Raw genomic sequence first — 12,852 nt, 5'->3', positions numbered from 1 at the left:
CCAAAAGAGATGTTGATTTGGGATAAGGGTTTTAGGAATGCTTGCCTGGCTGTTGATTGGTGACTGCCCACTCACTGGCTCCTACGCTTCCATGAGAAGCTAAAGAACTGGGGAGCAGGGGAGGGGAGGAGTAGCTAGAACCTGGGCCCCAGTGGAATTCCTTCAGCCTCACCCTCAATCAACCTTTGTCTGGACCTTAAAATCCTTCCCCCTACAAGTTGTTTTCTACCTTGATTGACTCAGAAAGTTCCAAGATTGGTTTCCAGTAAGTTAAACCCAGACAAAAGCTTCTTGATTGGATGTTAACAAGCTACTCAAGCTAACATCCTGCCATATTCTTTAACTCTTCCTTAACTCAAAGAAGATCTAAAGATTGTAGAGGAAAAGCCGTCATGGGCCAGACCTTACAGTTAACTATAACTTTAGTTCCCATTCTTCAAATCCACCCCCAACCCTTCGAGAACTAGTTTGAGAATGCCTTACTAAATATGGGTTAATTTGATCCTCCCCATCCGCCCCTCCCTCCTTCCCTCCTGCCTCCTCTGCCCACCCCCCCACCACACACACCTTCTACAATACCTCTTGATAGCTACACACCTTTGCCTCTTCTGAGACGGTTGCCATGTGCTTGGTCTTGCACTTTCGTTTTCCTGATGGCTTTTCTGAATTTTCAAGGCAGGCTGGCTCTTCCAGGTTATTTGGGAGGAAACCATTTGGTGAATCCGAGATCCCCTGGACTTTGTTGGGCAAGAGAAGGTTCCTGTTCCTGAGGCGGTGCTCCAAACTTTGGGAGGAGGAAGTCTTCTGCTTACGGGCCTTTAAATCTGAAGGCAAGAAACAGGAAAAGAATGGATGTCAGAGAAATGGAACACAGAAAAGCAATGCCTTCCTCTAAGATGAATCAGAGGACTTTGGGGATTAGAACTGCAGTGCAAAGTTGTATAACTATCAGCTATCGATATCTAGTGCTGTGCTGACTATTCCACTAAGTGCTTCTTGAATGAACACACCATACTTCAGCATCAAAGTCTCTCATCTACAAGCAGGAGACAGCTCCCAGCCCTGCCAGCAGGGGGCGGCCCATCTGGCTAGCCCTAAGATAAGGGTAATTTTAACAGGATTTTTCCCAGAGCCCAGAGCAAATCAGAATTTCTATTCGCTTTTTTCCCCATTCCCTTTGTCTGTTTCTCCAGTCTCGTATGAAAGCAAATCTGGCGGTCCTGCTGACATTAAGTATCAAGTACATGGGGAACAGGGAGGAAAAGGTAGAAGGCTGCCTTCATGGCCTCAGCTCTACTCACCTGACTGCCCCATTTGTCACTCTCTGAGGACACAAAGATCAAAGCTACAGGAACTCCCTGAAACTAGAAGGCATCATGAGCCTACTTAGCTGGCAGTCAAGGGCAGAAACCTGCTGCCTTTTCTGGGTGAAAATCAAGTCACTGGTGTCACTAGAACACACCAGCAACATCTCTAATTTAGCCACAGCTTGCTGAACAAAGCACATTCTGATTTCAAAAAGGCCTGCCGGGAACTCCATTATCAAGAGCTTCATCTCACAGGGTCTGTCCTAACCCCATGTGTAGGGGCAACTGATTGTGTGTTTAGCCTCATCTCTCAAGATTAGTGCTGCTTGGCTTGACCATCAATTGTGTGATTGGCTGGGCTCAAGTCCTAATTGCTCTGAGCCTCAGTTGCTGTATCTGTAAAATGGGGAGAATATAATCTACATCACAAGAGTGGTATGAGAATTAAATAAGATAATACATGCAAAACCCCTTTCAAAAAGTGTTACAACAAGTAAAACATCATTATTGTGTTATTTAAGCACAAGCTCCTGAGGTGGAGCCATGCCCGTGTGTTTTCCTCCCCAAAGGAATGAACACCACGCCTAGCAATTGGTGAAATGAAGGGACTGAGATTGAAGAGTTCTCAACTCGCCTCCCCCAACCCTGACACGGGCTCTCACATGTGACATTGACAAAGGCAGATCCAGACGTGGAAGCCATCATTTCAGCATGAGGAGTTGGCTGCAGCTTATGCACAGTTCCTGGAAGGCCAGCTGTCATGCCATCCCTTTCTCCCAGCTAGCCTCAGCCCGCCAGTGGGGCCCCATAGCCTGTCCAGGAATTGCTGTACTACATGGTCTCTAATAGCACTTCCAGTCAGAATGTTCTAAACTCCGGCTTTTGATGCAACACATTTAGGCTGAGGCAAAAGAGGAAGGAACAGAACCATGCCTTGTGAGGACCCCAGGAAACATGAAGAAGTCATATTACAGTGTTCAATGCTACAGGCAAAGAAACAGCCCCCCACCTCGTTTACCCAGGGCAAGGCAGGCTCGGGTGTTTATTCAATTGCAGAGAAGTGAAGGCTTTATAGTAGCCCACAAAGGACTAGAGAGCGGAGGTGGCAGGTGTGTGAGTGGAAGTGGCTCTGCCTACCTGCTCCGCAGGTCAAGAAGGGAGATAACCAAAACCAAGATGAAAAGAAAAGTCAGGAGGCTCAGACAGAAGTAGGGTAACCTGCCACATTTGGCCTTTGCCAAATTCCTGCACGAAGATGCCATCATCAGAGCTGGAGGAAAGTAACCAGACCACGTGCCAAATCCAGCTGCCTCAATGCAAAACCCTTAGACACATCCACAGAGGAAGAATGGCCTACTTTCCAACAACTGGAGCTGCCCCCAAATCAAGTAGGATGCCTTGATTGGTGGTGTTCTCTGCATTACTGGAGGTGTGTTCATGAAAAGGCTGGCTGGCTACCTGTCAAGAATGCTGTGGAGATCTCTATCTTTGCATTGGGTGGCAAACTGGACCAGGCAACCTCGAAGGTCCTTCTGGTTCCAAGAGCCAATACGTTCCACAGGAAGCTTCCATGCTAGGAAAACAGGTGCCATTAGAGAAGATTAGGTGATACACAAAAGCTCTTCTTCATCCTAACACAGGTGGCTGAGGCCAACAGCTTGACAACTCATTCCTGACCAATCTATTATTGCTCTAGCAGAAGAAAGAGAAAATTGTTCCCACTCTGTCACATAGTTGATGAAAATTAGCTCAATTACTCTCTCGAGCGTAGAGATGGGTATCATACATATCTCCACTTAAACAGAGCCGGAAATGAGGTTAAGCCGTCTTTGCATTATAGCAAACCTGGAATCCACTACCCACTCAATATGAGGTTATTCAGTTTTAGCTAATAAGGAGACAGCGGATGTTTACTGGCAGCTCAGGATGAATATATTATAGGAGGCAATCAATTGCTGCTTCCAGGGTAGAGGTCAGAGAATGACAGTGAGAGACAAGAGGTGTTTTTATAAAACCCAGAGATGTGCTTTTTGCTCATTTAGAAATCCACTATAGGAATGGGCCTGAACAGTACTCAGTGGAACATACTGATATTAGCGTCTTGTGACAGTCTGTGCCTCCGGAATGGTATATCACAGCATTTGATGTGGTCAGAGAAAGCCTGGTTTTCTCTTTGGGCTGCCTGCCTTCTCAACTCAGGTCCAACAAAAATGATGCTACTTTGGGTCACCTCAAAGCTTCACTCCGCCTCTGAATAATCACTGTGGCTTTAACGGATAAAGCAATGCTGTGCCCGTTTCTACTTGAAGTTCTTCTGTTGGTTTGAAGAACCCACTGTACTTCTTTTTAGCTTAGAGGCTGCAAGTATCCCAGGAAAGGCAGCCGATGCCCTCTGTCTTCTTGAACCCAAGATTCTAGGAGAGAGAACCCGTCCTCCCAAAAGACTCGACTCCCTCAAGCCAACCAGAGAACTCCCTGGTATCCAGTTGTCCCATGCCAAGGATGTCACCGTGGCCTTGCCCACAGGTTCAGACTTCTATAAGAAACTGGAGGGCTTGGGCCTTCATGTCCTCCGCTCACCTGCAGGCCAATCCGAACTCATTCAATGTCAACCCAAAGCCAAAGGCTCGGAGCTGGAGTTGAGTGACCCCCTCTGGCAGCTGGAGATCATAGCACCAGGTTTCTCTGGGTCCCGAAGCCTTTGGCTGGCGTAGAGATGCCCGAGGGTTCCCAGAAGCCAAACGGGCCGCGGCGACAGCAGAGCCCCTGGCCAGCCTTACCTGCTCTCCCTTTCCGCCGCTGCTCGTCTTCTTGCTCTGTCAGGTACTCTCCAGTCTGATATTTTCGGCTCTTCTGCCGTCTTCGTTTCTTCCTCTTCAGCAGGCCCTCCTCCTCCTCTTCTTCCTCCTCCTCATTGGTGTCCCACATTTGCCGGGCAGCCTCTGTCCTCCAGGGCATTTCTCGGGCTCGCCACAGGTGCCTTCGGCCCTGGCTCAGCAGAGACTTGTCCTGGGCATGGTGGCTGCGATACTGGGTGTCCCGTTGGGTCTTTCTCACCTTTCGACGCTTAGCTGGGGTGGGGGTTACCTCTTCTTCTTCTTCTGTGGGGAAGACTTCCTGGCTTCCCATGTCACTGTCTGCCATGCCAGCAAAGGAGCTACAGATGCTTCCTGTGGATGGGATGTACAGAGGATGGTCAGGTACTTCTTCAAAGGACAAAGCATGGTGTCGAAGTGAATGCCCTGGACTAGGAGTTTGAAGGTCTGGGTTCAAGTTCAGGCTCTGCCAGTTATTAGCTGTACCGTTCGGGAAAGTTCCTTCAGTGCAGTCTCCTCATCTATAAAATGGGGATACTGTTCTCCCCCTACTGACCTCACAGGGCTGTTTTGAGGCTCAAATAAGATCTTTCACGCATATGTGCTTTACAGAGTCCAATATACCAGACAACGTCAAGTATTAAAAACACACACCCTTACTCATCCACGTTACAGTGTCACCTGAATTCACACCCAAAACTCTTGCTTAGCTCTTATAAAGTGCCAAGTATTTTGTGAAGGGCAGGAGAGGGCCATGGGTCCCTGGGAAATCAGGGGCTAGGAGAGGGCAATTGGGGTCTCAGACAGGGCGAGGGAGGATATACTCCTTTTGTGGCACCACCAATCTTGGGGACAGAGCCATCCCGGCCAAGCAGAAACATCACAAGAGAAGAGTCTCAAGAAAAGCGAAGCAAGAAGGAGTCCCTTTCCTGTGATCTGTGACAGAGCCTGGTTGGGTCATGCCCAAATGCACCCAGGCACGCCCACTTCCCTTAAATTGACCCCACCTCCTCCTGACTTGCCAAGAGTTCAGGGGTGGAGCTTCCTCCCAGGCACCTCCCTCCACCCAGTTGTAGCTGTTCCTCACCGCTGGGCAAGCGCTTCCCCTTCCTCCCCCACCACCCCAGGATGGATTGGTACCTTTCCTGCCTTCCTCAGCCACCTTGCCAAGAGGCCATTTTCTCTCTCCACTCTTTCCTTCAACTCTGCTAATAACAAAAGCACATCCTAAACTGGCCTGGTTTCACACTACAGGAGATTTGACACCTTCCTCCTCGGAAGCAGCTGTGAGACACCACCATCTTTCTCCCAAGGCCCAGCTATTAACTCAACAGTCCCCAGACCCAAGCGAGGTCAGCAGAAGAAAGAAATGGTTCGAGGCAAATAGAGTAAGTAGCCCTTGACCAAAGCTTCAAGTTAGTCACACTGCTAAAAGACAGCAAGTAACAGCACATTTTCCGTTATATAGACCAGGCAAAACAAAGTGTTCTGGTTAATCTAATATTCTAGTTAATACAGAATCATCATAGAGATCACAAAGGGACCACCAATTTCCAAAGAATCAAATACAGTACAATGTGTTTAACACTAAAATGGGACTGGCTGTAATGTAATTGCTCTTTGATAATTCAGAGGACACTTCAGGATTTTGCAAGGCCTCCAGGCCATCATTATGAGCCCCAATTACCACCTCGCTTGCCATGTGCTAAGGTGCCAGTTAATAGAATGTCAGATAACTGAGTTTACACTATACCTTGCTTCCCCATTCTATCCAATTTGCATGGAAATTGGGTGAACTGGGACAACTATCTCCAGCCCTGGATACCAGTGTGGAGGCTAGCAGAAGGTAGTGGTGGCTAGAAAGGGCTAGCTTTTTTTAGTCCCTAGAGGTTGACCAATACAAATTCAGGGAGCCAAATGTGATTCTGCCAGCCCTGGCGATTCAATGACTTTTCCAATTTTGAGGATGCCTGTCACATAGGGCAATAAGACCAAGGTCGAAAGTTAAATGTCTGTGCCTGAGATTGGCCCCAGTAATGACGAGGTGCCAAAGCTTGGAGTTAAACCGGCTTTCCTGAGTGGCACAGGCCTTACCTCTTTCCACCATCAGCTCCCAACAAGAGATGTCAAATCCCTGCTCTGAAAAGTTGAACAAATAATCCTCAAACAGTGGGCAACATTTGAGGACTATTTGTCCCCTGCCCCCACCCAGGGCTCTCTTATCTCTGCAAGGAGCTGGGCATTGTGGCACAGTGAATCAAATTCCCAACTCAACACCTGGGCCCATGGTAAAACTGCTCAACCAGATTTCGATCTCTCTTTTCATAGAAGATGCCGAGAGGGGCCATCACCTTAGTCTCACTCACCAGACTGACTGCGCGTGCGGGTGCTCAGAACCACAGGAATAAAGTCACGGAAACTGCTCTTTGCTTTCTTTTCCAAGGAACCTGGAGTGATGTGTGGTTTGGGGACAGAAAGCAGAAATGTTAGAATCAAAGCCTAAAGACCAGAAAGCCCACCTGTGAGGCTCGGGGGAAAGACTGAGAAAGAGTTTGTGTTTACCTTGTGGTTAATCTGGGTTACATTTATTCGCTCCCCTTACGTGGCCATCACATATGTGTTTCTTGTAGACAATGAGTGTTTCCAGGTGGTTTTTAAAAACTGGGAGTTTGGTCACTTTTGCTGATACCAGAAAAGGCAGTGCACAGTATCAATGTGACAGTGTGCCAGAAAGTAGGAAAGTAGGAGGCCCCACTGCCCATAGGACTCTGAGGCTGCTGCACCTCAACAAAGTTCTGCCGGGCATGGTGGCTCACGCCTGTAATCCCAGCACTTTGGGAGGCTGAGGTGGGTGGATCACCTGAGGTCAGGAGATGGAGACCAGCATGGCCAACATGGTGAAACCCCGACTCTACTAAAAATACAAAAATTCGCCGGGCGTGGTGGCACTCACCTGTAGTCCCAGATACTTGGGAGGCTGAGGAAGGAGAATCACTTGAACCTGGGATGCAGAGTTTGCAGTGAGCCGAGATTGCACCACTGCACTCCAGCCTGGGTGACAGAGTAAGACTCCATCTCAAAAAAAAAAAAAAAAAAAAAAAGAAAAAAAGAAAATAAACAAAGTTCTAACTGAGCTGGAGCAGGTCCCAGAGGAGGGCACCCTCAGTGAATCTTGGAGGATTGAGTGAGGCGGGAAGATAGGAACAAGGAGCCAGTGAACAGAGAAAAACGGCTAGGAACAGATGAGGCCAGACACGGTGGCTGACACCTGTAATCCCAACACTTTGGGAGGCTGAGGCAGGGAGATGGCTTGAGCCCAGGAGTTCAAGACCAGCCTGGGAAACATGGTGAAACCCCATCTCTTCAAAACTACAAACATTAGCCAGGTATAACGGCACATGCCTGTGGTCCCAGCTACTCGGGAGGCTGAGGTGGGAGGATCACTTGAGCTCAGGAGGTTGAGGCTGCAGTGAGCCCATATTGTGCCACTGAACTCCCCCTAGCCTGGGAAGCGAAGCGAGACTCTGTCTCAAAAAAAAAAAAAAAAAAAAAAACAGACCAGAAGAGGCAGGTCATAGTCATGTCAGGTGGGCAAGACCATGAACCTGGACTCCTATGCTCAGGAATGCTGGGGATTCTCTCCCTGATAAGGGTGCCCAGAAACTATTAGTGGCAAAACGGACAGGTTAGGGACACATGCCAGCCCTGTCATCCCAAACACCCTGTGTGTCCCTAAATGATAACAAACGTTTAAGATTTCTCTAAACTCTCCTAGCTATTTATTTTTATCTTTTCAGAATAGCAGTTTTCCAGTATACCCAAAGAAGACAGCGTAATGAACCCCCATTCTGTGGTTTTTGTCTAAATTCTCCTTAAACTTGTTTCTTTGAGCCTAGACCCATCGCGGGGAAATGGGTCGGCTACTGTGTTGTGTGCCTGGTGTTTGTGTCTGAAAACCACTTCCTTCAGCCTTATTCTAGCACCCAGAGGGAGCAGAAGGGGCCCCTGATCCTTGCTTGCTCACCTTAGACTTCAGAGGGGTCAATCATATCTTCTTTCCACAGTGAAGAAGTCTCACTTTTCCAGAGTGAAGGAGTCGGCGCCTGAGCCCCTCTGCCCTCACCACCGTGCCCTGGGGATCCCTCTGCAGCCCAGCCCAGAGGGCCAGGGCCGCGGGGCCTACCTTCCTCGTGGCCGTCGGCTCGTTTTCCTGGAGACTGGGACTCCGGCTTTGTCGGCTTCCGGTGCTTGTGCTTTCCCCTGACTCCATTGTGCTCTTTTCCTGAATCTGAAGCCCCCCTGGGGCTTTTCTTGGTAGATTCCTGGGGGTCACTGGGCAGCTTCCGGCACTGTGGAGAGGCAGAGGGTCAGGTCTGAGGTCAGTTTCGCTTCTTAAGAAAGCTCTGCCGGGGTTGAGCCGTGTGTCCCGTTTCTGACCTAGAGGCATGAGCTGCCCAGAGTGGGGGACCAGGGGCAAGGGGCCGTGCACTGCCTTCCACAGTGGGCGACAGGGGCCCCAGCTAATCCCCATAGGCGTCCACATCCCATCACTTTAAAGAGGTCTACAGAGTCTGCGTTCACAAGCCAGTGAATAAACACCCAAAGTCATTTTAAAAGGTGCAAAGTCAGGCCCCATACTCTCTGTACCCAAACACCAATGGAGAGACCGGCATTAAACAAAATGCCTCTTCTGCAAGTTGGGAGACTACATTGTTCAAATAACTTCACTGTGAATGGTATTGCACCAACAACTGAAAATAATTCTCAGTACAGGCCAACTCAAGGAAAACTGTCTCTTTTCACGTGTAAATTAATACCAGAAAATAGATTCAACTAAGGGAAGAAGAAAAACATGACACAGGAGCAATTCAAATATCCTCATATTTATAAAACCCAGTGAAAAGGCCCAGGCAGTATTCATAATGCCACTTTATACTCTGCAGCACTTTCAACTTTTCCAAATGCTCTCATCTCCATTATTGGATTTTATTCTCCCCACAACCCTGGGAGGAGAAGCTAATATTATCCCCACTGAACAGATAAGAAAACGGAGGCTCCAAGACAAAGGGTTGAATGACTTGTCCAGGGTAACACACAACTCCACGTGTCCACTGGCTCAGGGACTGCCACTTACCAGGCCAACCCGCAAGTTAGCACATTTGTGCTTGCAGTGAGAAAGACCCAGGACTGGGACTAGGACCCGGGGCTCCTGGCCCCCAGCCCGGGCTTCTGGGCATCAGCTCTTGCTACCTATCTTCCCCGAATCACTTCCTCGACTGCTTCAGCTCAGCTTCTCCCACGCCCACTGCCTGGCGCATCTAAGAGGTACAATGGCTGTGCTCACACACTGCAAGGACACTCTCAGCCTAACAGTCGCGTATTCTCACGAGCTTTGAGGTCTCTCTGTGCCACTAAACAAGAAATAGGGCAATGTAGGGATTTCCAGTATTCTAGTATGCAGGGAGTGCAGAATAAGCAAAACGTTGGAATAATAAAAAGGTCCGAGGAGGAAAGGAAGGGTTAAACTTGCTTGAGCTGTTTTTCCCCTAAGCTGACCCATGCCTCGCCTGCTAGAAGGTTATCGTGGTGTACCTCCAGCTAAGGGGATGGCACATACCTTACTGATGGAACATTTTCGGGGGCGGGGGCCTCCTAGTTCTCCAGGGACAGGGAGTCACCACTACCCATCAAATTCCAGGACTCCTCCTATCCCATGAACTCTTCCTGCTTCTTATTTTCACCAGAGGCCTGAGCTAAAAATTCAAGTTCAGTTTCCCCCTTGGCTTACTGCCAGTTCCTACAAACCAAAGTGTTAGGAGGAGGAAAGCATTGGTTGGAAAGAGGAAGATGAGGAACTACTGCTTAAAAACTGACCTTCAGGTACGGCTGGAGAAAAACTATTTTAAGTCAGGGGGAATAAAGTCAAATGTACATACATTTGAACATGTCCTATTTATTTCTGAATATCATTCTTAGCTGGCTCTTTCAAATACAGATCATTAACTTTTACTTCCGAAGACAAAAACAAGTAAAACAGAACATCTAGCAGGGCGCGGTGGCTCAAGCCTGTAATCCCAGCACCTCGGGAAGCCGAGGCGAGTGGATCACCTGAGGTCAGGAATAAAAATATTTCACACACTCCAACTTATGCATGAAGTTGGGAGGATGGGGAGACCGTGTGAGATGAATGTTCTGGTTAACAGAGTTTTGAAATATTTTCCAAAGAGCTTTCCAAGGAATGAGAAGACAATAAAATACACCCAGCACCAAATGAAGCAGAACTCCCTCTCTTTGCTGGTGATGCAGAAGGCCCTTTAGGATCCTGAGAGGCCTTGGGCAGGTGGTATTGGCAACAGGAGACTATTTTCACTCTTGGCCAAGCCCTGAAAGGGGCTGTTTCAAACAAACACCTGATCTTAGTTTGCTGATCAACAGCTTCCTTCTCAGGAAGGTGGCATGTAAAAAAAAAAGAAAGAACGAAGTGATTTGCACTCCCAAAAAATAGACATTTACTAAATCCTTACAGGCAGTTGCGAAGAGCTGCTTCCAGGCCCCCGGTCCTGTCATTTTATTCTCTGCACTCTGCATTTGACAGTGGGCCCACTGAACTATTCATCTAATATAGGATGGGGCAGTGCCCACCTGTCACTGAGTCATCTGTAAGACATAAGCTTCATGAGAGGCGGGGCCACATCTATTTTGTTTGTAATGCTAACAATAACAGCAACCACTAACACTAACTGAACACCTACTATGTGCCAGATACTACTCTACACTCATGTATATCGAATTCTTTAATCTTTTTTAAAATGACAGCTTTACTGAGATATAATTTATTAAGACATACCATGCAATTCACTTGTGTAAAATTCAATTGTTTTTAGTATAGTCATAGAGCTATGTAACCATCCCTACTTATCTAGCTCCAGAACTTTTTCATCACCCTGAATGGAAACCCAATACCCATCTCCCCAATTCTTCCATCCTCCCCAACCCTAGGCAACCACTAGTCTACTTTCTGTCTCCATGGATTTGCCTATTGTGGACATTTTATATCATCATCTCATTTAATCTTCACAACAACTCTATGAGTAGATACTATTATTGCCTTGTGTATAGATTAAGATACTGAAGGCCATAGAGATTAAATAGCTTGACTAATAGCACACAGCTAGGAAGAGGTGGGGCCAAAATTCAAACCCAGGCTCTGTGTCTGGCTCCAGGGAGCATACTCCTCATCAATCTACGATACCACCCTCCTGAAGAGGTATTCCCATTGCCTGGGAAGGACTGGCATACAGTAGCCATGCAACAAAAACTTGCAAAACATTCAGTGAAACAGTTCCACGGGTGGAGAGTAGAAGATGGCCAGGTGAGGTGGCTCACGCCTATAATCCCAGCACTTTGGGAGGCTGAAGCAGGAGGATCGCTTCAGCCCAGGAGTCCGAGACCAGCTTAGCCAACATAGTGAGACCTCGTCTCTACAAAAAAATAATTAGCCAGGTGTAGTGGTACACACCTGTGGTCCCAGCTACTTGGGAGGCTGAAGTGGGAGATTGCTTGAGCCCAGAAGGTGAAGGCTGCAATGAGCTGTGATCTAGCCACTGCACTCCAGCCCGGGTGATAGAGCAAGACCCTGACTCAAAAACAACAACAACAACAACAAAAAAAAAAAAACAAAAAAACAAAAAAACAAAAAGAGAGTGGAAGATAATATGGTATAGCTGAAGAAGAACATGGACTTTGGAACCAGAGACCAGAGTCTGAGTTTTAGCTCTGCCAGTTAGTAGCTGTGTAACTGGGTAATGCATCCTCTCTGAGCTTCTGTTTCATTTATTTTCTCACCTGTAGATTGGTGTAGCATTCACCTCATATGGTTACTGTAAGGATTAGATAACAAATGTAGAAACACAACTCAAACGACATGAATTATTATTCTTATTACCACCAAGTGCAGATGGCAATTACCTGCCAAATGTTATATGCTCTACTGCGTCATGACCCACGTTCCTACTTCACGTGTCTCTGACATATCAGGTGGTTGTGAGGTTTGTGAGTTAAAAGCCACCCAAATACCTATCCCAGGGGTTCTTAACCTGGAGTCCCTGGGTGAGCTTTGGGTGATGGGGCAGAGGTCAGGTCCATGAACCCCCTAAAATTATTGGCAAAATTCTGAGGTCACGTTTCTGGGGACAGGGTCCATAGCTCTCACTAGCTTTTCAAAATGGTCTATGGTCCAAAAAAGACCACAAACTTGTGCCACAGCCAAATTCATAGTGCTCTAGCCAGAAAATTTGTCCCTTAGTGTACATCAACATCCAACTTGAAAGCTTGCTAACAGAACTTCAAGTTGCTCTAGATTTTTAATAAACCCTATCCTCAAATGTTTCAAGATTCTCCTTGGATCACCAGTAGCCTCTGGTCCCTTCTGGGGGACCAGGGGATTCTCATCAAGTGTTCCTGGCCCACCTTTTTGCCTAGAACTCTGCCACCATCCATAGCCTGTTAAGACCAACACCCAGACACCCAACCTGCCTTGCCCATCCAACCCCCAATGGGCCAAAACCCAAAGCTGCTGCCTCAAGCATTCGAGCGGGTAGAAAACTGATTAGCACAGAAGCCAAGTTGGCTCTGACCCCACAAGGCTCCCAGCAAATCCTAAGCAGGCCCCCCCACCAGCGGTGCAAGGAACAACCCCGTCAGAGGCCCCTGCTCTCCCCATCCCTAAG

General features: G+C 47.8%; 1 protein-coding gene across 7 annotated transcripts in view; it reads right to left on the bottom strand.

Annotated features, from left to right (window-relative positions):
• BCORL1 (BCL6 corepressor like 1) overlaps positions 1-12,852 on the bottom strand; it is a 77,056-nt gene that overhangs the window by 27,228 nt on the left and 36,976 nt on the right. For 6 of the 7 annotated variants that reach the window (XM_063634733.1, XM_055266848.1, XM_055266849.2 and 3 more), the window contains 4 exons: positions 8,307-8,472; positions 6,490-6,570; positions 4,088-4,477; positions 598-824 (listed from right to left, as the gene is read on the bottom strand). In XM_063634733.1, coding sequence (XP_063490803.1) covers positions 598-824; positions 4,088-4,477; positions 6,490-6,570; positions 8,307-8,472 — 864 coding nt within the window. The remainder of the gene's footprint in view (positions 1-597; positions 825-4,087; positions 4,478-6,489; positions 6,571-8,306; positions 8,473-12,852) is intronic. The other variant, XM_063634735.1, reaches the window with a different exon arrangement.

This window comes from Symphalangus syndactylus, chromosome X, assembly GCF_028878055.3.
Source record: "Symphalangus syndactylus isolate Jambi chromosome X, NHGRI_mSymSyn1-v2.1_pri, whole genome shotgun sequence".
Lineage (NCBI taxonomy): Eukaryota > Metazoa > Chordata > Mammalia > Primates > Hylobatidae > Symphalangus > Symphalangus syndactylus.
Note: the sequence above shows the minus strand (reverse complement) of the source record. Positions and strands in the feature narration are given on the sequence as shown.